This window comes from Cololabis saira, chromosome 10, assembly GCF_033807715.1.
Source record: "Cololabis saira isolate AMF1-May2022 chromosome 10, fColSai1.1, whole genome shotgun sequence".
NCBI classification, from domain to species: Eukaryota; Metazoa; Chordata; class Actinopteri; order Beloniformes; family Belonidae; genus Cololabis; species Cololabis saira.
In genome coordinates this window covers 46026794-46050941 of record NC_084596.1, presented here as the reverse complement: position 1 = coordinate 46050941, position 24148 = coordinate 46026794, and the positions used below count along the sequence as shown (strand labels likewise).

The following is a 24148-nucleotide window of genomic DNA, read 5'->3' as shown; positions in this document are numbered from 1 at the left end:
CGTCACCCTGGGAAACTGTATAACTGTCTTCTGCTCTTAATGGGACTTTCTAAATGTGTTTTTGTTTGTGAAAGTAGGTGCTCGTGTAGAAATAAGAGAAAAGTATTTTTACAGATATTTTATTAATGAATTGTACGTTTTGTTAGGAATGAGTGCGGAGTCTTGATGAAAGTGAACTGGGGTAAAACTTGATTGTTAAACAATCATATAACTTGACTTTCAAAAAAGTGCTGCTTGTTTTTATTCCAACTCGAGATAATTATTTATAATCTCTGTAGATCTGTCATTTTTAAACCATTCCCATTTATTTCTTTGAATGCCTAAAATATACATATTTCACAAATTATTACAACAAGGAATATTGCAGTGTTATGGCCTAATTGTAGTACACGTCCTGTTTTTGGCCAATTAGAGCTTACTAAACACATCTTCCATTATGGCATTACACACATGTGGCAAATAAACTCCAGAAACTGCCAGTGAAGAGCCGGGCCCCCCCCGGGCCCCCCCGGCCCCCCCGGCGTCTGCTGCAGACGGAGCCGTTACTTCACTCTGCTGAATCAGCTGGAGCTTCATCTCTCCTTCAAGTTACAGTTCCTCCTTAAATCTAAATGAAATATACACTAAAAACAGCCCTCACTGCCAACATCACCACTCGTTTAGCCAAACACAACATGGAAGCATTAGTTAGCCTTTAAGATATATACCTTATATATAATTTTCCAATTGCTAAGATGACTTGAAAAAAAACTAACACTTTTCAAGGTAAACTGCAATTTCCAGGTTGCAGTGAATAAACAAATGCAATTCTCAACACCCAAGTCACGTGACCTTCATGACCAGGAATGTGCTCAAGGATCCGGGGGAAGGAAACTGTACAACAGAAAAGAAAAGTCATTTAAATCACAAAATAAAGGAAAGAAAAGTCATTTAAATGAAAAAGGTTTGCATGTATATATACAAAAACCAACATGACATTCATTCCACGGAGGACATGGCTGAGTAACAGACGAGTGCTTGAGGGTCAGGCTCCCAGACGGAGATCAGGTCCAGTTAAGGTGGTGGATGTTCTGGTGCTGTCCAGAGACCAGTGTCCTACAGGTGGTGCTGCTGGGACGGGGGGGACGCGGGGGCAGCAGTGGAGCCCACAGTCCACTACACACAAACACAGACTGCAACTTCAGTCGCTTTGAATAAATGCCAATCGAGAGGGGAAGAGGAGACAAATGAAAAGGAAAAGAGATTGATAAATCAGTCCATTCCTCTGAAGAGCCAGTATGATCCGTCCCCCCCGGGGGAGTGTTGGCAGCGGCTCCGCTCACGTCTCTGACGTCCTCACTAATGATTCTCTGGGATACGACTCTCGGCCCCAGCGGGGTCGGGGAACTACATGTCAGAGGTGGGTGGTGATTGGCAAATGACAAAGAGTTCTGTTGTAAAAGTGAGGACTCTCACGTGGACTTCTGCCTATAGTGAAGCGTCAAGTCCCCGCCGCTCTTCCAGATAAAATGTTTAACTGTTCGCAGGTCCATGTTGGGGTCGAGGACCTGGGGAGACAGAGACAGAGAGGGGGGGGGTTAGGCGGGGCGGGGACGCTGCAGCATGCCGGGTTTAGAGGACAGGGAGGACGGAGAGGACGTGCCTGGTCTTGACACATGAGCTCGATCTTCTCCTCGGCCAGCAGGGCCATGTCCTCGTCCTTGTCCTGCTCGCTGGGCTTGTCCGTGGACGAGCTGGTGGTCTGGGACTCGTTGTCCAGGTTGATGATCTTCTCGTACACGTGCTCCATCACCTTCCTCACCTGCAGCATGTCGCTGGCCGACAGCCGGTCCCTGAGGACAGAGAGGTCAGCCGGGTCAGAGACCGGGGTCTGGGGACCCTAGAGACCGGGGTCTGGAGACCGGGGTCTAGAGACCCTAGAGACCGGGGTCTAGAGACCGGGGTCTAGAGACCCTAGAGACTGGGGTCTAGAGACCGGGGTCTAGAGACCCTAGAGACCGGGGTCTGGAGACCCTAGAGACCGGTCTCTAGACCCCGGTGTCTGGAGACCCTAGAGACCGGGGTCTAGAGACCGGGGTCTGGAGACCTCTAGGGGTCGGCCGGAGCAGCCGTGCAGCTGACACGGGGGTGACACGGGGGTGACACGGGGGGAAAACGGGGGGAACACGGGGGGAACACGGGGGGGAACACGGGGGGGAACACAAAGGAAACACGGAGGAAACACAAAGGAAACACGGAGGAAACACAAAGGAAACACGGAGGAAACACGGAGGAAACACAAAGGAAACACGGAGGAAACACGGAGGAGACACGGAGGAAACACGGAGGAAACACAAAGGAAACACGGAGACGACACGGAGGAAACACAAAGGAAACACGGAGGAAACACGGAGGAGACACGGAGGAAACACGGAGGAAACACGGAGGAGACACGGAGGAAACACAAAGGAAACACGGAGGAAACACGGAGGAGACACAAAGGAAACACGGAGGAAACACGGTGGAAACAAGGAGGAAACACGGAGGAAACACGGAGGAGACACGGAGGAAACACAAAGGAAACACAGAGGAAACACGGAGGAAACACGGAGGAAACACAGAGGAAACACGGAGGAAACACAAAGGAAACACGGAGGAAACACGGAGGAGACACGGAGGAAACCCCCCACTAACTTTTTCAGAGTCTTGGCCCCGGAGGACGAGTGCGGCTGCAGGTAGAAGGGGATCTTGTTGAACTTGGGCATATTTTTCTGCAACAGAAGGAGAGAAGAACCCATGAAACTCATCAGCTGCTGTAACAGTGAAAACCCAACGCTAACACTTCCATTTGTATTCAAACTTTAACTTCAAATGTGAAGTTTCTGGGAACCATGGAAATATAAACATACATTTACTGTACAGCAAAATGACGTCAGTGTGTGTTTATGATCAGAACAAAGAGCAGAGATGCCAAAACATGTTATTCTGTAGAAAGAACCAGAAACCTCTGCAAACGGAAGTATAAACCCGTTTTGTTGGGTTTCAGTGCCCTCCTACACTAAAGCCACCCAGTTATGATGCTTTTCCACTAGAACCTACTCAGCCCGACTCTCCTCGCCCCCGTTTTGTTCTTCTCCACCAGGGGTCTAACTACCGAGTAGATACTTTTCTGTATCTATTCTGCCGAGGTTCTAAGCTGCTGAGTCGGCTGTATCTGACATCATCACACTACAGGCCACCGATTGGTCGGGGGGTTGGAGTCAGACGTCTGAGTCAGGAGGAGGAAATCAGAGAAAGAGACTCTGACGGATTCTGGTTCATTTTATTCAACCAGCAACGGCAGCAGAAGTCTGTTTCATGATCCAACTCTGAGGGTCAGATGTTCATAAACCTGGTGCTGAGGAGAGAATTAAAAATGGATCTAGACCGGAGATAAGGAACGACCAGATCTACCAGGAGCTCTGTCTCTTCATAGCTGCTCACGGCTCCAGCTGACTTTTCAGCAGCGCAGAGACAAAAAAAAAAAAAAAGAGTCACCACTTGAAGCTTCTCTCACTCTCATTTTTTAACTTGATATCAAACACAAGCCACAGATCCAGCAGCACATCTATCATCTCCTCCAGGTTCTACATCTTTAGTGTTGTTGTCTTCTTCCTTTAGATACACAATCAAATACGTCACAGCAGCTTCTCCAACCTCCTACTTCTGATCTGGGTATTGAAAAGAAACGAGGGAAAAGTGAGTGGAGTCGGGCTGAGTAGGTTCTAGTGGAAAAGTGCCATTAGAGTATCTGGTGTATTGTATTACGTATTCTAAGCACTTGTGGGCTTCAAGAGCCACGGCCTTCATCACATTTCCCACTTTGAACATCCTCTTCTCATCAACTGTTGCATCTCAATACCTTTACAGGAAACAGCAGCACAATATTGTCACTGTTTTGCATTATTTCTGTCCGATGAGCATTTGTGTCCATTTTTATCTTATTTGTGCGTCAGAGCCCCCCCCTTCCAACAGTGGCTCCCAAATACTTCCTGGAGCGACACACTGGTGTTCTCTGGCTCCTTCAGCAAACCCCCTCTCTTCTCCAGGAGCATTTAGAGATTCTTTTAGGCTACGTTCACACTGCAGTCCTTAATGCTCAATTCCGATTTTGTCCCAATTCCGATTTTTTTGTGTGGCTGTTCACATTATCTTTTAAAATGTGTCCTATATCCGACTCGAGTGTGAACGCATCGCGGCCCTGAACTGACCCGCATGCGCAGAGGCGTGTGATGATGACAATGATGGATTTACATCCAACAGGTGCCTGTGAACTGCCAATTATCCATCAAGCTCCACAATTATCATGTTAACATTAAATCAGATAGATTTGTCAAGGACGTTTCTCTTGCATCTCTGTATCATTGTGCGGACATGAATTCTCAGAGTTTTGCGGGAGTGGGCGGGAGCGGATGTAAACACTGCGGGTGCGGGCGGGAGTGGAACACACACGTTGCGGGAGCGGGCAGTAATGGTCAGAAATGCAGCGGGAGCGGGATGAAGAAAACAGTCCCGCTATAGCAGGGCTCTAGCTCCGCTCCCCGGAGTGTCAGCTCTGCTCTCCGGCGTTCAGCTGGGTTTATCACCTAACACACGGTCCAGCTCGTTGTAAAACGGGCAGGTTATGCGACCACGACCGCTTTGCTGATTTGAATCCTTATTTATTTAGTAATATGCTTTAATTCAGCAGGTTGTCTCGTCTGATCTGAGGTCGTATAAAGAGGTGAGCGCTGGGGAGAGGTGGAGGAGAGGCGGAGGCGGCCCGGAGGGACCCCCGCCGTCTCCCGTGTCTCTCCCCGCGGCTCGGGGCTCTGCGTGTGACGTCAAAGTCGCATTAATTCCGACCTGGCTGTTCACACTGAAGTCGCATTGCAAAACATCAGACCTGTATCCGATTTAGAACCACATATGGAAGCGACCTGAATCTGATTTGAAAAGATCAGATTCCATGTGACTTGTGCTGTTCACACTGTCATAAACAAATCAGATCTGAGTCACATATGAGCAAAAAATCGGATTTGGGTCACTTGGGAACTGCAGTGTGAACGTAGCCTTAGAGGAGAGGAGGAGGTATGCATTACAGACAACTGGGATACGGTTTCTTCCTGAAAAGCTTTCAACCCCAGATTAGGTTGAACCCACTGTGGTGGGGCAATAAACTATCCATATCAATACATACAAATGTGTTTTTGTTCATTTAAAGAGGTTAGATCAGGGCAGGGCTCCAGTGAAAGGAGGGAAGTCACTGTTTCTAGAGAGAAAGATATTGTCTATTTGTTTCTGTAAGTTGTTCAGAGAGCAGAGAGAGAGGAGTGACACTCACGTCGACGGTTATATCGATGACCCACTGTGGGACGGTCTCGTTGAGCAGCATGGACTCAGTCTCTCCCCCCGAGTCTCTGCAGAGCAACCTGCAGAGCAACAGAGCAGAGCTGGATCAGTACGGAGGATTCCACACGTGGAGCAGTCAAATCTGTACGGTTTTATTCTGAGTGGGTGAATGGACCATCAGAGTCTGCGTCCACCTTCAGCTCCACTCACACCATCAAAGCTTTTACCGTCACTGTACCCAGTACTCAAGTTGTAAAAAACAATCAGGGGTGTGGTGGATTTGATCATATGGGGACAGATCATTTGTGCTGATTACAAATAATATAATATATTACAAATAATAGCAGTGACCAAAACAGCTGCAGAAATACTGCAGGAATGACATAGCAGCAGTTAAATGCAGCCTTCTGTAAGCTTTAAATATCCACTGGACTTACATCAAATACATCAAAACACAACAATAAAAAACACTTTTCTGAACTTATCAATATGACTCTGTCCTTCACAGGATAAGTAACATGGATCACTGCAAAAACTCACAATCTTAACAAGAATATTTGTCTTTTTTCTAGTTAAAATTAGGGCTGGGTATCGATTCAAATGTCAAGAATTGATTCGATTCCGATTCTCAATATTCAGAATCAATTATCATGATTTGATCGATCTGATATCGATTATGGTTAATGTTATTTAAAATGTTTTTTGAGCTGTTGCCTGAATTATATGACAGTAAAATAACTAAGAAATAAATAACTCAAACAGGCCTTTCAATATCCATTTAAAGTGCAAAAAAGAAAGAAATTGCAACAGTTCATGCAGTAAACAAATTATTTTAGCTTATCTAATTTATTCTGTCACCACACACACATATTGCCATGAAGCACCTGGCATTTTTCAGAAGTGTCATGATAAACTGTGTGTCCGACTACTGGGATTAAAGTTCACCTGGAGAAAATGATTGGGGGGAAAAAAAAAAAAAATCGATCTTTAAAAATAAGAATTGATTTTTAGGAATGAATATGAGAATCGATTTAGAATCGGAAAATCGATTTTTTAGACACAGGCCTAGTTAAAATATCTCATTTTAGTAAAAAAAAAATCTCATTACACTTAAAACAAGACTCATCACTGGAAAAAACAACAATTTTCACCTGTTTCAAGTAGATTTTCACTTGAAATAAGTAGAAAAATCTGCCAGTGGAACAAGATTTTTTTGCTTATAGTAAGAAGATAAATCTTGTCCCACTGGCAGATTTTTCTACTTATTTCAAGTGAAAATTTCCCTGAAACAGGTGAAAATTGTCACATTTTTCTGGTGATGACTCTAAATGTTGAAATAGCAGTAAAACCACATTCATTGATGAAATGACATAAGGGATGGAAAAGAGGGATGGCAGTTTTACAGGGGGGATGATTTGGACTGTTTTTATTTCAGGGGGGATGCCACCCCCCTCATCCCCCCTCATCCCCCCTCATCCCCCCTCATCCCCCCTCATCCCCCCTCATCCCCCCTCACCCCCTCTCATCCCCCCTCAACTCCAGTACTGACTGTACCTGAACAGAGTTCTTCCTCCTGCCTCTCCGAAGATGACGGGCGTGTGCGGTGGAACCTGGAAATATCCATTTCCTTTCTGGACGCGGTTCTCCTGCTCTCCGTTCACTGAGGGCACGAGGACAGAACTGGCTGTGAGGATAACTGGGCGGCGCTGGGACAGCAACTCCCACTCATGCTAAAACAACTACACATATGTGAGCAGCGTCTCCTCACCGTGGTTCACCTCGTTCTCCTCCTCATCCATGGGGTTGATGCGAGTCCTGGGCCAGAACTCCAGCAGAGCCTGGAGCAGCAGGCCACCCAGGTTCACTGCAGAAGATCAGCAGGGCAACGTCACCTCCACTTTCCAGTGCTGCATTAGTTTAGGGCTGAAACCATTCCTCCAGTAATTTGATTACAAAAAATGATGGAGGAATTTTCTCTGCCTCGAACTTTAATTTTGCTTAATTTTGTTTAATTTCACCAGCTCAAAGCAGGTATTTCACCCGGACTACGTCACGCACGTAAAGGTAGAAGAAAGAGGAGGATATGTTTGGTTTTAACTAAAAGAAAAGCAGAAAATGTGAAAAGTGTGGGTCATTTCCAGCTGGACACCAAGGCAACACTGTTGCTGTTTCACTGTAAGACAGAGCTGATACAACAGTACGTCCTCAACGCTGCAGCTTCTCCACCAACACCCTGTTACTCCCAGAGGGAGGACCGGCACCCACACACGGGAAAACTAAGTTAACGTAGCGATAATTAATGACATTAACGTTACGCTACCTTGATAACATAACGTTACCCTGTGGACGGCTGGGTTTCTGTTAATTATGACGACTGTCCATGCAGCTAACGCATTTAATCTGTACAAACACAGAGCTGTAGAGAGATGAGGGGGGAAAATAAAAATGTAATAAAGCTAACTGGGTAGTTTCAGTTTTATCTCTGTAGTCATTGATGGATAAAACATCAAGTAGCTCTGGAGCCTAATGTGCTCCAATACAGCAGAATCAGAATTTTATTGTGAACACTGCCAAAACTCAAAATCTTATCAAGACTTTAACTTAAAACTTAACTACAACTTAAAATGTGCTTGACACAAATGTAAGTTTAATTGAAACACGTGGGAAAACAGCTAACCTTTTAAGTGATGTGTGTTATCAGGTGTAATGGCATTTTTAGGTTAGAAATAAGTCTTAGTAATGTGAATTAACCGCTAACATCTTATGTATATTTATAATTGCTCTTTAACTAAACAAAAATGTTTTATCCAATTACTCGATGGAATTTTACTAAAGTATCCGATAGCTGCAGGCCTACATTAGTTAGCATGTATTTGTATGTGAAATGATGCCTACACTTTGGATCTGATCCGTCGGAGCTGGAGAATCCTGCATCCTTAGCCGACACCCAGGCAGCGAAGCAGTCGCTCTCGTCCAGCGTGATGGTGAGCATCTGGAAGAGGGGGGAGAGAGGAACACCACTCAGAAACAGCCTCACCAGAGCCAGAGCAAATATCAGGTTCACCGCTCACCCCAGTTTTCAGATCAACAGAGAACCAGTTTGGCACGTAGACCATCTTGAAGCGCTTTTTAATCTCCTCGTCAAATTCTACTTTCCCCAAGTCTTCCCCCTTACAAGCCTTAAAAAAAACACAAAAAAAACAAGGACCATCAGAAGAATGATCATCAAATGAGCAGTTTAAATAAGCAGGGTGAACATGAGGGCATGTAAGTGGCAGGTGTACCACACTTGATTAAATAGCTGCAATACTGTCACTGCAGAGCGTCATCTACCTTCAAAACATCCCAAAACGCCACGTTGTTGTTGGTGTCCTTGGTGAGGATGTGTCTCTTGTCATTCAGGATGTGGCACTGGATAATACTGGCACCTCCTGCAAGAGGAAACAAGTTCTTACTTTTTAGTATGAGAAGAGAAACAGTGGAGTTTTTGATGATTAGAAGCAGCAGTTTACCCTTAATGACTTGTTCTGGCTGAGTGCAGAGTGGAGTCAGAGGGGTGGTGCAGTCGTTGTCGTACTCCCCTGACGACCGGAAGTTGTGCATTCCCTTTAGAGACTGCACACCCGGGAGGAAAGAGAAACACATGAACCCCAACTCAAGCAGACAACGGAGATCATTAATAGGGCTGGAACAAGATGTCATGCCACGAAATTTCGCGATACAAAAACGTCACGATACGTGTCGTGGAGGTGAAGAACTGTAGCTGATATTTGGTTATTAATACTAATGGGTCAATGACGAATAAGGATTTTCAACAGGTCAATTTTAAAATAATAAAAAAAAGAATATCTATTGCAGTAGTTCAAACATTAAGAATGTTTTGTACACATAAATTCATATAAAAATTTTAAATTAAGTGATTTCAGAGTTTTTTGTCAAGATGAATTGGCACTAGCCTTAAAAGGCATGTGGTGCAACCATGATTTATATTAAAATGAATTCATTTCCTTAACATCTTGACAACTTTTTTTTACAAGTTTTCAGTATTATACAGAAATGGTTGTTTTTTTTAATGGTCGCGCCACATGGTATTTCATAAAATGGACATCAGTCAAACTTTGTTTGTATATTATGATGGAAATATAAATACAAATGTGTTGCAATCTTACACACTACAAGAGATTTCGGAAATCATGCCAGATAGAAGAAGATTGATTTAAAAACATTTAGAGTGATTTCAAAAAAACTTTTCAAAACCAGCGTCCTGGTCTGACGGTTGCACCACATGACATTTTGACGCTTAAAACAACAACAAAATCCCAAATAACTAGTATTTTTTGTAAAATTCAAGTGAGTCCATATGTGGGACAGGTAGGTCATATATAGGATATTTTTTTTATCCATTTAAACCTTTTTGAATTGAAAAAGAAATCTGTTTTTCAGAAAATATAGGCGTCACGTCATTGACCCTAATATATTGTGTTTACTAGTAACATCCTATTGGTGCAGCGGGATCACGTGACGACCTCGACCCGCGGACCAAAATCTTCCTCCGCTCAGAAGAAACTAGTACCGTTTTGTGTCCCGATCACGGGACTTTTGCAGGGGTTTGACTTCTAAGGTGAGCATGAATCAATGTTTTTTATGATGTAAAGATTGTGTCGTCCCCGACGGTGTGAGGATGAAACGATAACGGTTTCACCTTACGGCCTCAGGCTGGAGCAGGTGAAGCTCTGAGCTCTGACACAAGATCAATAACAGTCATGCTGCATTTGGAGTTTGGGACTTTTCATAGTTTATTTATTTACTTTTATTTAGTTATTTAATTTTAGTTGTTAAATTTCTGGAAAAGAAAAAAGTAAAATCATACATGAGAGAAACTATTCAGTTTGTGTCTAAATATTTGTACTTGTATGAAACTGAAGATCATAATGCAAACCTGACATTTACTTTTAGTTCAGTTTGTGGAAAATGGTTGGCCTGGCTTTCTCTTTAAAACTTAAACAGTTATAAAGCATTACAAACTGGAACAATAGGGCAAACGCACAGCATTGTTTTGTATTTTGTGTTTTTCAAATATCATATGTTCCTCATTCAAGGTTGTTAAAAAATACTGCTATAATATCGTATCGTTATCGTGACCTCAGTATCATGTACCGTATGGTGAGATTAGTGTATGGTTACACCCCTATTAAAGACCACCCTGGATTTTAATAGTTTCCTCACTCTTCCTTTCTGAGATTGCTCTGATCTTTTGTTAATCACCCACTTGGTGGTGAAGCTGCTTTAAAACTCCACCCGTCCTGCAGGAAGGTTAGATTGTGCCCAGGCTTCATAAAGCTGACAGTAAAGCAGGAATCTGTGATGAGTCACGCATGCTTACCCATTTATTAACGGATGACTTGGTGGTGGAGACCCAGATGGCTGGAGGAGGGTCAGCAGATCTATCCAGCTCCATCTGAGCAAGAGAAAAACATGCACCCTCAACATGCAGAGCTCAACCACATTATGGAGCAAATGTTTTTATTTTTATGGTAATCATTAACATTTTTCTTATAGTATGTACTTTCATTCCCACAAGGCCCAGAAATAAACGAGCCTGAATAGAGAAATTAAAACACAGAAATAAAAAGCCATACATTTGGTCATTGTACACTTCGAGATACAGGATGAAAGAATGCTTAAATATCTACTAAAATAAACGATACCTACACAGTTGAAAACATGAGAGCAGAACCCCTAATAGTCTTAAAAAAAAAAAAAAAGGGAAAAAATGTTACTAAAAAAAAAATGTTACTAAAACTCCACAGGAAAGGATTTAACGTCAGACATTTCCAGGTGATTCTGCAGGGCCTGCTGACGTCACACAGCTGTTTAGGACACTTCTCTCCACCAAGTGTTGGGACTTCTTACCTTGAGCACAGGGGCTTTCTCCTCGCAGATGAGGACGCGGATGTCTGGGTTACGAAGGTCAGTACAGTAGATCTTCTTGTCTCTGCCTCCAGAATAAACATGCGTAAAGGCCTCGTTGACCTGCAGGGCCCACACTCCCTCGTCGTGTACCCGGTAGGTGGCGATGCACCTCTGCTGTCCCAGCGACCACAGGCGGATGGTCCCGTCAGAGCTGCCCGACAGGCACTGCAGAGGGAAATGAGCGTCAGGTTTTAAGGTTCCCTCGGCTTTACAGTCACTGCAATGTTGACAACTTTCAGTCACCTGAGTGCCGTCTCGATTCAGCAGCAAGGACTTGACGTTGTCTGTGTGGCCTTTCAGCTTCATCAGTTTAGCACATGTCCGCGGATCCCACACTCTCAGAACCTGAGGAAGATAACATTCAAAACAAAGAGGGAGGGAGAGAGACGGAACAAAGGACAAACTATTGTGGGTGAACTTTAACACTTGCAAATGCAACTGAGAACATACTCTTAAAAGTTTGACAACTGAAGAAGTGATTTAAAGGGGACCTATTACAGCATCTAATACCTATTTTAAACAAGCCTTGAATTTCTTAAAAACAAGCTTTTCATTGTTTTTGCTAAGTAAATTAGAAATTCAGCCTCTAAACCATGTCTTTATCTTCCCAGTCTCTAACCTCATTATCTATGCAGGATTCTGAGTGGGCGGGGCTATGATAATGAGGCTCTGTGCTGATTGGCTGCCCGAATGACGCGATACGAAAAAATGGCGGAAGCTCCGGCCGGCGGAGTTAGTTGTGGGCGTGGTTTCAGCATCGGAGGCCAAACTATGTAAATTGCATTTTCGTTATGTAACGACGGGAGCAGAATCTTATTGGCTCATAGATCCACATCACACTGGACGGCTCATCCGGGCGGCTGTACAGACACTGCAGAATTTGGTTGCTTTCCTCCTTCTCTGAGTTGGCAGGCTGAGGGGAGACCACTTTATATATGTTAAAGCAAGAAAAAAAAAATGGTTTTCATAATAGGTCCCCTTTAAGTATTTTCTAATCTTGTTTCAGGCTGTAACTGAATATCTCAAATACATTGACAACAGGATGAGTGGAACAATCAAAGTGGCTTTCTTTTCAAATCCTCCTCTCAGTATTGTGTGTGTGTCAGTGTGGAAACGCAAACCTTTTCGGTGGATCCAGAAACAATAACTGTGCCCATCTGGTTCATAGCCAGACTGTAGATTGAGTCTTTGTTCCCACTCAGTGACGAAGCTGTTGGGAGACAAATTGTGCTGAGTCCAAAGTTGGGCCATAGTTGACACAAACAAGACAGTAATCAAAACTTCACAGGTCCCAAATGTCCACAACTGTAAGGGGCTTAAACCCAGGACTCACTGGTGACAGTGTTGTTGGAAGCAGTGAGAGCTGTTAGTGTGTTCACATCCCATAGGAAGATCTGCCGGTCAAGACCTGCGGACGCCACCAGCTCCTTGTCCTTAGCATAAGCCAGAGCTTTGACGTAGTCCTTGTGCGTTCGTAACGTTGACATACAAAATCCTTTATGTGCATTCCATACTTTCACGGTTGTGTCTGATGAGGCAGATATCACTGAAGAGAAGGGGGGGGGCAGTGAATGAGAAATTAAGCACTAAAGCTTAGAAAGTCATTTCTAAACCAAACTGCAGTGAGAAAAGCAGTTCAAACTCACATGTTTTCCCATTGCAACAGAGAACTATGTCATTGACCCAATCCGTATGATGCTCCATAGAGGCAATGTATGGGTCCTGCTGCAGTCAAACAGACAATACAAATACACAAATATCACTAAGAGTACGTAACAATTATACTTACATGTCTATAAAATAATGTGTTGTTTTAACACAATACACAAGAGGTACAAACACTACTTTGTGTTGGTAGACGCTCCATATCCGGATGATGGAGTCCCTCCCAGCGGTGAATAGCCGGTTCAGCGCAGGGTCGAGCTGCAGCGCGTTCACCCCATTCCGATTGTACTTCTCCACTTCGTCTCTAATGACATAAGACACCTGCGGGACACAGATGTGAGTGGAAGGTGCATTAAGCTGCATGCACAGCTGGACCTCCGCAGGTCGCACCTCAATGCTTTTACAAAGCATTGAGAAGGGAGGGGGGGGCAGTGAATGAGAAATTAAGCACTAAAGCTTCATTTCTCAAAGCATTGAGATGTAAACCTGCGGAGGTCCAGCTGTGGAACTTTTACCCTGGTACAGAAATAAAACATTCAAGGACAGCGTTCGAGGTGCGTCCAGGATTCAGTTCAGAGAAAGCCCGTCACAACTACTGAAAACAGGGTTCCTACACATTTTTCAAGGTCAAATTCAAGCACTTTTCAAGCACTTTCAAGGGTCATTTTCTAAATCTTCAAGCACCTTATCGCTGGGGTAAAATATCTACAGGAATATATACACTCATAATTATTTTTTCCGCTTTTTATCACAATTATGTACATTGTATCGTGCTGTAAACATCTAGTTATGTTTCATCTGACTGGTTTTATTAGAGGCCGAGCACCAGCAAGGCTTATTGTACGATTATTATTATTTTATCTGAAAACAATTGCGTTTTTGAGGCGCATAACTTACTCGAAAAGTTATGAAACTTGGCACGCACGTCCCATGTGGCAAAAAATTACGTATTCTAATAGTGTCAAAAAGGGGCGTGGCCTAATGGCTCAACAGCGCCCCCTAGAAAACTTTGCGCCTCAAGCCCTACAATACGGTTTGACGTACATGCACGAAAATCGGTACACACCTGTATCTTGTTGCAACTTAAAGAAAAGTCTCTTGGCGTCATGGCCGAAACCGAACAGGAAGTCGGCCATTTTGAATTAATCGTGTCATTTTGGCGCAATTTATGCCATTTTCATGTGTCTTACTTTAACAAACTCCTCCTAGCAGGATCGTCCGTTCAACATAAAACTCGCTCAGGAGACACAAAAGACGTTAATGATGAAAAGTTATCAAAATCGTGAGTTTTTGTGAAATGGCATGGCCGTGGCGTCAAAATTCAACGCTAAACAGGAAGTGTTACTAGTAGCTGATTGGCCGATATGTGATTCTGCCATAGCTTTTGAATGGTTTGACATAGAGAGTCGTGGGTGGTGTCATCGGACTCAGGATTGAGTCCTTGACCTTCATTGGTGCAAATTAGCCCCGCCCCTTTTTCCTGATTGGTTGTCCCTATTTTCTGCTATAACTTTTGAATGGTTTGACATAAAGAGTCAAGGTGGTGTCATCAGACTTAGTTTTGAGTCCTTGACCATAATTGGTGCAAATTGCACGTGCGAGGTCCCGTTCATCGCTGCTTGCAGCTTTAATTTCTCCTTGTAATAACTAAACTATACAGTCTGATCCCAATTTTGTGAAAGACACAAGAGTTATAATTTCGAGCACTTTCAAGCACTTACACTAAAATTCAAGCACCTTTCAGGCCTTGAAAACACAACATTGGAATTGAATCAGTTTCCAGGATTTCCCGCCCCAGCAGGAACCAGAGAAACGCGAACGCTTCCCCAACAATTAGACGGAGCCGGATCTAATATTCCACCATAACGCTCACTAGCGATGCGGAACACTGCACGCTCGGGAAACCGGCAACGTATTTAAGCCTGTTATAAAACATTTGACGCGTGCTGCCGTCACAGAATTAAGTTTTTGAACATTTAGACCCATCAGTTAGCCTGAGCTGCTAGCCCGAGCGGCTAGGCTAGCTGGGCTAGCTCGGCTCCAGGCTCGATCCCAGCAGCGCGGCTTCTAAGCGCTGATTCTGGAGAGTAGTGGACAGTCTGTGACGCGGCTGTTCGAGGGGAGGCCCCAACCACCGCTGTCCCCGCACCCGGGACAGCGGGGCGGCCGCAGAGCTCTGCACCGGTACCTGCACTTTCCTGCGCCCAGCAGCGTTCTGCCTGTGATGCGTCGCCATCTTGCATGTTGACAGTCAACTCCTGTGACGTCATATCCGGAAGTAAAACCAGAACAGTCGAACCGGAGCTTTATGGGTAATGTGGTTTTTAATCATAGACATGTATCCGTATCCGCCCCATGCAGCTGCTGCGAAACGTCAACGTCGCCGCCATATTGGATGTGGCAAGACTGCGCTGTAAACTAATACAAGTAAATGGACTTATTTTCATAAAGCGCCTTTCTACAAAGAAATGTACGTTTTACATCTCATTTATTCATTCACACACGCACTAATATACTTGGGAAACAGTTAGGCACCAAATATAATATATTTAATTTTCTCAGATGGCAAAAATAAGAACTTTATTGATCCCACATAGGAGTAATTAATGTTATATCAGCTATAGAGAACAAGGTAGTGCCGGAAAACAATATATATCCCCCCTCACAAAAATAATAAAAATAGAGAAACATATTTTCTCATCAACAAAACAAATTAGAAAAATTTCAAGTAACAAAATTACATATTTGAACCATTTTTCAGACAATAAAATAACATTTGAACCATTTTTCAGACAATAAAATAACTGAAAAAATCTGAAAAATGGTTCAAATATGTTATTTTGTTACTTGAAAAATGTAAAATATGTTTATGTAAAATATGCAATATGTGAATGAATAAATGAGACGTAAAACGTACATTTCTTTGTAGAAAGGCGCTTTATGAAAATAAGTCAATTTACTTGTATTAGTTTACAGCGCAGGTCTTGCCACATCCAATATGGCGGCGACGTTGACGTATCGCAGCAGTGGCAAAACCACTCGATAATACATCCATGCAGTCGATGCAGCGTCAGGGTGTTCTGCCAATTTCTGCTACCTGCCGAGAAATGCTCCTTTGTGGTTCTGCGCATGCGCACAGTCAATTAACAAGTGATAATATGGGATGTTGAGTATTTGATCCTTCAAAAATACACTACCCATGACATGAATCGCATTACACTTTGTGAACATTATACGATAAAGAGAGAAAACAAAAACAATTCTATCACTTTATTTGATATTAATTCAGTCATTCGCCTTTATTTAACCAGGAAGATCATTAAGAACACATTCTTATTTACAATGACGGCCTGGTAAGAGACAAGGACCACTGGGGGAAAAGGAAGTGGTTTAGGGAGTAAAACACAGTAAAATTGTAGCTCTACAAAGGTAGAAACCCATTAGGTAGCATGTTTTGGCAAAGCAGCAAAAAATGGCAGAACACCGGAACTTTATGGTTAATGTGGTTTTTATCGCTGATATTACTGATTTATACATTCTCAATGCATGTACCGTCTCTGTTACCTAAAAGTTAATTTTGTTTATAATGTTTATATATATTTATGCTCTTAGTTTAGTTCACAGTTGTGTTGCGCCAGCAGGTGAGTAACGGATGTGATTAATCCTTGTCGGTGGTGTTACCCTGATGTGCCGGTAGGGGGCGCCTGAGTCCCCAAACCCAGGGACGAGAAGCACAGCTTGTGTCACTTTTATCTTCCACAATATTTCCCCTTTAAAGTTGATAGTTTCCAGTTTAGTTGTATTAAATCCAATGAACATTGTTTGTAGATGTTTGATTTATCTTACTTCAGAATATGCGTTTCAGTTTCTTTCTTTTCTTTTTCTTTTTTCAAAATAAAAGACAAACAAACAAAAGGATCAAAATAGAGATGATAAAAATGGATGTGAATGGAAAAATTGAGCAGTTAAGGGTTAACTGAAAACAAAAACCCTTGCAAATTAAAAATATAAGTCATAGACTGCAAATTTAAAAATGAGGGTGATAAATTGACAGTTGATTTGATGAAACTGTGGAAATCACTTCTTGATTTATTCGAACATTGACTGATTAGTTGTTGTTATGTCATTGTTTATGGAAGTGCTTTCTTCTTGAGAGAATTTGGGTTGAAAACCAATGGAAAGTACTGATCTCTGATTAAGCGTCCTATGAGGAGTTTATTCACGGACAATACTCTGAGGACGAAGCACCAGCAGGGTAAAACTATTCAATTCAATTCAATTTTATTTATATAGCGTGTAATACAACAAAAGTTGTCTCTAGGCGCTTTCCAGAGATCAGAACATAAACCCCTGAGCAATAAAAGATAATAAAACTATGGACCTGTCCAGAACCAGGAAGACAACATGGACAGTTCTTGACTATTCATGTTCTTGTGCAAGTAGTGACAGGGGAGAGGTGTATGAATATAGCTTTTTATTGGCATCTGCGTACGTAATAAACTCCATAATATTCCCTGTTTGTTCCTTGCAGCAAGAGACCATCGCCATCGTTCTCCAGGTTTGATGAGATCTCCTGGATGTTAAATCTGGAGCCATCAGAACACATGAGATGTTCTTTGTTTCCCCTGATTGCTGCACTTCAATCTCTGGAGGAGAAAGAATTGAAACAGAACAAAGGAAAGCTACATTTTCCCAGGAACGTTCAGCCTGACCGCTAAGTGCTTTTCCACCGTGTGCCTGTGAAGAAATGCTCTCACCGTCAAACATTTTATTGAGTTATACTATTGATTTTCACTCAGTGCGTTTACATGGGAAGTTTAATTCCTCTATAATTCAGAATTAAAATTAAATCCGATTTAAAATGAGTAAAATTTACCATGTAAACACCTAATTCCGAATGAAAATGGCCATTCCGAATTAAACTTAATTCCCAAGTAAGTGGCTGGTTTATTCCGATTGTAAATCCAAATAGAATTCCGCAATCATGTATCCACTCATTCCTCTTTAAATTAATTCCGGTCTTTCTTTCTGCTCGTTCTCTCACCCGTCTGTCTCCATGATCTTATATTCCACTGGGCTGGTTTTCCTAACAAAGTTTCAAGATGGCAGCACGCAGTAAACGCTGGTCAAGAGCAGAGACCATTTATTTAATAAATAGAAATCATTAAAATAACAGATGGAAACAGGAAACATAACAATTGTGAGCTTTTCAAAGTTGTAGCGGCTAAGTTAGTTCTTCTTCCAGTAGACGCAATTCCCGGTAGACTTCCGGTCCGCCCCCCTATCCATATAAACCTCAATTCGGAATAACTGTTTCCATGTAAACTGGAAGGAAAATAGTTTAATTCTGAATTGTTTAATTCGGAATAATTAATTCCGACTTAAAAAACATCATGTAACCGTGGCCATTGTGTGTGTGTGTTTTTTTAATAACCAGAAAGAAAGCCAGAAAACCAGTTCTAAAGCACTTTGTAAAACATTAGCAAAAGCAGAACATTTTATACCAATCAGATGAGGATTCAATTAGGTTGTTTTATGTCACAATGTAGTACTTAAAGGAGTCATAATTAACACGTTGTCTGCTTGTGTGGAAAGTGTTTTTATTTTTTGTGCATGCAGAGTAAACCCACCAAATATATAACTGACAATCCTACATTAATAATGAAATATGCAACACTCAAGAACAGATCTGAAATCACCGATGAAGGAAATAAAGGTTTATTTTGTGACTTCCATAGAGACATCAAAACATATTTCTCAAGACATAATCGATAGTAAACCTGGAGAATAAAACCACGTTTCAAAGTGGATTGACCTTCTTCCCACTTCAGCCACTTTCCAGCAACCGCTTCGTTGACTTCAGGTTATAACGCTTTAAAAATATTGCAGAAAAATAATCTATCAAGTGTTTTGATCGTGAAATTAAATAAACATGTCAGAGATGTCACTACATGTGGATATGAAAAAAAAGTACAATGTTTAAAGCCAATACAGGGGAGTTTGAGATCTCTGCACGGCCCATAATAAAAAAAAATAAGGTTTGAAAATCAAAAATAAAAGTGAAGTTTATCTAGAAAAAAAAAAATATGTAGCACATATAATCAGGCTATAATCAAGTGTGGGCTAGTGCAAGGCAATGAAACACTGAGACCAAGGTTTGAATTTAACTGCAGTATATTGTTAAAATGATTAAACATTACAAAAAGGACACAACATATAACATAGAAAAAAAACAAAAGACAAAGGCCTTTCAAACAGTGACTAGTTTAGTCATTTCAAAAACTAGTAATAGATTGGTTCAAATGAGTAGTGCACTTTTACTTCAGTTCCCAACCACAGTCAGAGTCAGACCAGCCAAGTCAGGAAAGTCCAAGGCTTGAGGCTAATTGAGCTCTGGAACAAGGTTCAAATCCTTTCTGCAGGTATTCAAGGTTCAGGGTTGGCTCGCCATCCAGTCCGATCAGTTCAACGAAATTCAAAGCTTCCAATAAAGCCTGACCTGTTAAATAAAACAGGCAGAAGGCAGATGTAAGATTCTGATACATTTGATTCAACATATCCATTTGCCTTAGATCAGAATGCTCACCAATGCAGATTGAAGCACCATACACCACAGCAATAATCTGCAATGATTCAGCTCCTCAGCTGGGGGAACTAGTGGAAATAGCTGAATTAGCATTGAAACTCCAAATGAAATGCTGAAGTGGATCTGAGCTCACCTGGTCCAGCTGGTTTGCAGGTTTCCTTCAAGGCTTGAGAGAACATGTTTGGTGATGGTGGCAGCAACAGTGTCTGAGCAGATGACTGACCAGACCAGCACAACAAACTACAAAAATGATGGAGAACAATGGTGGTATTGAGATACTTCTAATGAGAAAGGAAAGAGAGGGAGGGGTGAGAGGCACCGCCCAGCGGATCATGTTGGTGCCCCCCTGCAGCATAGGCCTATAGCAGCATATCTACCACCAAGATATGTTTGAGACTAACTATTATAGTCTTGTTCTATAGCTGCAACTATGACTACTGACTCTAACACACTAGAGTTTACACTAACTAGAGGTTTACTAACACTAACTAGAGGTTTACTAAACACTAACTAGAGGTTTACCAACACCAGCTAGAGGTTTACTAACACTAACTAGAGGTTTACTAAACACTAACTAGAGGTTTACTAACCCTAACTAGAGGTTTACTAAACACTAACTAGAGGTTTACTAACACTAACTAGAGGTTTACTAACACTAACTAGAGGTTTACTAACACTAACTACAGGGTTACTAAACACTAACTAGAGGTTTGCTAACACTAACTAGAGGTTTACTAAACACTAACTAGAGGTTTACTAAACACTAACTAGAGGTTTACTAACACTAACTACAGGTTTACTAAACACTAACTAGAGGTTTACTAAACACTAACTAGAGGTTTACTAAACACTAACTACAGGTTTACTAACACTAACTAGAGGTTTACTAACCCTAACTAGAGGTTTACTAACACTAACTAGAGGTTTACTAACACTAACTAGAGGTTTACTAACCCTAACTAGAGGTTTACTAAACACTAACTAGAGGTTTACTAACACTAACTACAGGTTTACTAAACACTAACTACAGGTTTACTAACACTAACTAGAGGTTTACTAACACTAACTAGAGGTTTACTAACACTAACTAGAGGGTTACTAAACACTAACTAGAGGTTTACTAACACTAACTAGAGGGTTACTAAACACTAACTAGAGGTTTACTAAACACTAACTAGAGGTTTACTAACACTAACTAGAGGTTTACTAACACTAACTAGAGGTTTACTAACACTAACTAGAGGGTTACTAAACACTAACTAGAGGTTTACTAACACTAACTAGAGGGTTACTAAACACTAACTAGAGGTTTACTAACACTAACTAGAGGTTTACTAACACTAACTAGAGGTTTACTAACACTAACTAGAGGTTTACTAACACTAACTAGAGGTTTACTAAACACTAACTAGAGGTTTACTAAACACTAACTAGAGGTTTACTAACACTAACTAGAGGTTTACTAACACTAACTAGAGGTTTACTAACACTAACTAGAGGTTTACTAACACTAACTAGAGGTTTACTAACACTAACTAGAGGTTTACTAAACACTAACTAGAGGTTTACTGACACTAACTAGAGGTTTACTAACACTAACTACAGGTTTACTAACACTAACTAGAGGTTTACTAAACACTAACTATAGGCTTTACTAAACAGAAATGTTTTAAGTTTAGTTTTACAGGTGGAGGTGGTGTCAGCCTCCTTAACCCAGATTGGAAGTTGGTTCCAAAGTAGTGGTGTCTGATAGCAGAACGCCCGCCCTCCAAATCTACATTTGGTACTCTTGGACGGTGGATGTTGGTAGGAGGTCTTATCTCTGTCACAGTGTGATCCATTTTGGGGATGGACTCCTCTGATATCCTCATGGCAACAGAATGGGTGGGCAGTTGACACATATAAGCCCCTTAGAGTGAAGAAAAGAGTGTATGTTCGACTTTTGATCAAAGAGAAGTGAAGCATGAGTGGCTTCCCCAAAACACCAAATACTTGTTTTAAAAGTTTATTTAAAAGAAGCAATCAGACAAAAGCACAAAAGGCAAATTTAGTTACGATTTTATTACACGTTCTGTAAGTCATTGGTGAATAAATCCAGACCAGAAAATTTCAAAGTTTGATTAATTTCCTGCTTAAATCTTTTTAACCCCACAAAACTTGAAATCATCAATTGATCAATGTTTTTCTACATATTTGAGGAGGAGATTTCTAAAAGTAGCGGTTCATCACCTCACGTTACTGAGAAAGTCATGGATCCAGCCAGGGGACAGTTGGGAAGTTCTTGACCAATATTGTTCGAAACAGTTAAAGGAGCTTGAGGCCGGATTGTGGCAGGATTTATGAAAAAAATCCGTATACATTTTAAGTTTTCTAGTAATAATGTCAGATGAAGCGTTCCAAACCAAAAAGAATGAGCCCTCTAGTGTATCTCTCCTTTGCCTTGAACAGGCTGTGTGCTGCAAAATGTGCTGCAATTCGGTCCCGAATTTCCCGCGCTGGGCTGCGGATGTGACGTCACATGACGCTGCATGTGCGTTCTCCCCGTTCTCCCGTGCCGGCTTCACTGTTGGCTGCAGTACCCCCGACGGCCGTCGTGGTGAAGGGTGGCGCTAGAGAGTCTCATTTCTTAAAAGGAGCCTCATGCTCCTTTAAACATTGAATGTCATTTCAAGCTGAAGGAACGTCTTCTCCTTGACATGTTTAACTCATCAGAGATGATCTCTGTACGTACGTGAGCAGAAACCTCCCCAGCACCCCCCCTACCCTGAGGACACCTCATATAAACCCGGTCCAGAGACACTTCATATAAACCCCCTCCAGAGACACCTCATATAAACCCCGTCCAGAGACACCTCATATAAACCCCCTCCAGAGACACCTCATATAAACCCCGTCCAGAGACACCTCATATAAACCCCGTCCTCAGAGACACCTCATATAAACCCCGTCCAGAGACACCTCATATAAACCACGTCCAGAGACACCTCATATAAACCCCGTCCAGAGACACCCCATATAAACCCCGTCCAGAGACACCCCATATAAACCCCGTCCAGAGACACCTCATATAAACCCGTCCAGAGACACCTCATATAAACCCCGTCCAGAGACACCTCATATAAACCCCGTCCAGAGACACCCCATATAAACCCCGTCCAGAGACACCCCATATAAACCCCGTCCAGAGACACCTCATATAAACCCGTCCAGAGACACCTCATATAAACCCCGTCCAGAGACACCTCATATAAACCCGTCCAGAGACATCTCATATAAACCCCGTCCAGAGACACCTCATATAAACCCCGTCCAGAGACACCTCATATAAACCCCGTCCAGAGACACCTCATATAAACCCCGTCCAGAGACACCTCATATAAACCCCGTCCAGAGACACCTCATATAAACCCCGTCCAGAGACACCTCATATAAACCCCGTCCTCAGAGACACCTCATATAAACCCCGTCCTCAGAGAGAGCCTCATATAAACCCCGTCCAGAGACACCTCATATAAACCCCGTCCAGAGACACCTCATATAAACCCCGTCCAGAGACACCTCATATAAACCCCGTCCAGAGACACCTCATATAAACCCCGTCCAGAGACACCTCATATAAACCCCGTCCAGAGACACCTCATATAAACCCCGTCCTCAGAGACACCTCATATAAACCCCGTCCTCAGAGAGAGCCTCATATAAACCCCATCCAGAGACACCTCATATAAACCCCGTCCAGAGACACCTCATATAAACCCCGTCCAGAGACACCTCATATAAACCCCGTCCTCAGAGACACCTCATATAAACCCCGTCCTCAGAGAGAGCCTCATATAAACCCCGTCCAGAGACACCTCATATAAACCCCGTCCAGAGACACCTCATATAAACCCCGTCCTGAGACACCTCATATAAACCCCGTCCTCAGAGACACCTCATATAAACCCCGTCCAGAGACACCTCGTATAAACCCCGTCCAGAGACACCTCATATAAACCCGTCCAGAGACACCTCATATAAACCCCGTCCAGAGACACCTCATATAAACCACGTCCAGAGACACCCCATATAAACCCCGTCCAGAGACACCCCATATAAACCCCGTCCAGAGACACCTCATATAAACCCCGTCCAGAGACACCTCATATAAACCCCGTCCAGAGACACCTCATATAAACCCGTCCAGAGACACCTCATATAAACGCCGTCCAGAGACACCTCATATAAACCCCGTCCAGAGACACCCCATATAAACCCCGTCCAGAGACACCCCATATACACCCCGTCCAGAGACACCTCATATAAACCCCGTCCAGAGACACCTCATATAAACCCCGTCCAGAGACACCTCATATAAACCACGTCCAGAGACACCCCATATAAACCCCGTCCAGAGACACCCCATATAAACCCTGTCCAGAGACACCTCATATAAACCCCGTCCTCAGAGACACCTCATATAAACCCCGTCCTCAGAGACACCTCATATAAACCCCGTCCTCAGAGACACCCCATATAAACCCCGTCCAGAGACACCTCATATAAACCACGTCCAGAGACACCCCATATAAACCC

At 42.6% G+C, this 24148-nt stretch overlaps 1 protein-coding gene across 1 annotated transcript; it reads right to left on the bottom strand.

Moving 5' to 3' along the window:
- Positions 1-93: 93 nt before the first annotated feature.
- wdr48b (WD repeat domain 48b) lies at positions 94-15232 on the bottom strand. The gene is made up of 18 exons (XM_061733050.1): positions 15176-15232; positions 13168-13308; positions 12969-13047; positions 12656-12868; positions 12444-12532; positions 11566-11667; positions 11263-11487; positions 10733-10807; positions 8862-8964; positions 8683-8780; positions 8421-8528; positions 8245-8341; positions 7118-7213; positions 6904-7009; positions 5342-5429; positions 2674-2750; positions 1643-1832; positions 94-1547 (listed from the first exon to the last, which is right to left on the bottom strand). The coding sequence occupies exons 1-18, from the start codon at positions 15221-15223 to the stop codon at positions 1452-1454; spliced, it is 2031 nt and encodes a 676-aa protein (XP_061589034.1). The 5' UTR covers positions 15224-15232; the 3' UTR covers positions 94-1451.
- Positions 15233-24148: the final 8916 nt, after the last annotated feature.

Coding starts and splice junctions, on each gene's coding strand:
- wdr48b (XM_061733050.1), bottom strand. CDS start 15,223: ATGGCGACGCATCACAGGCAGAACGCTGCTGGGCGCAGGAAAGTGCAG. Junction 8,781..8,861: donor GCCAGAACAAGTCATTAAGG/GTAAACTGCTGC, acceptor TTCCTCTTGCAG/GAGGTGCCAGTATTATCCAG. Junction 1,833..2,673: donor GGGGCCAAGACTCTGAAAAA/GTTAGTGGGGGG, acceptor CTCTGTCCTCAG/GGACCGGCTGTCGGCCAGCG.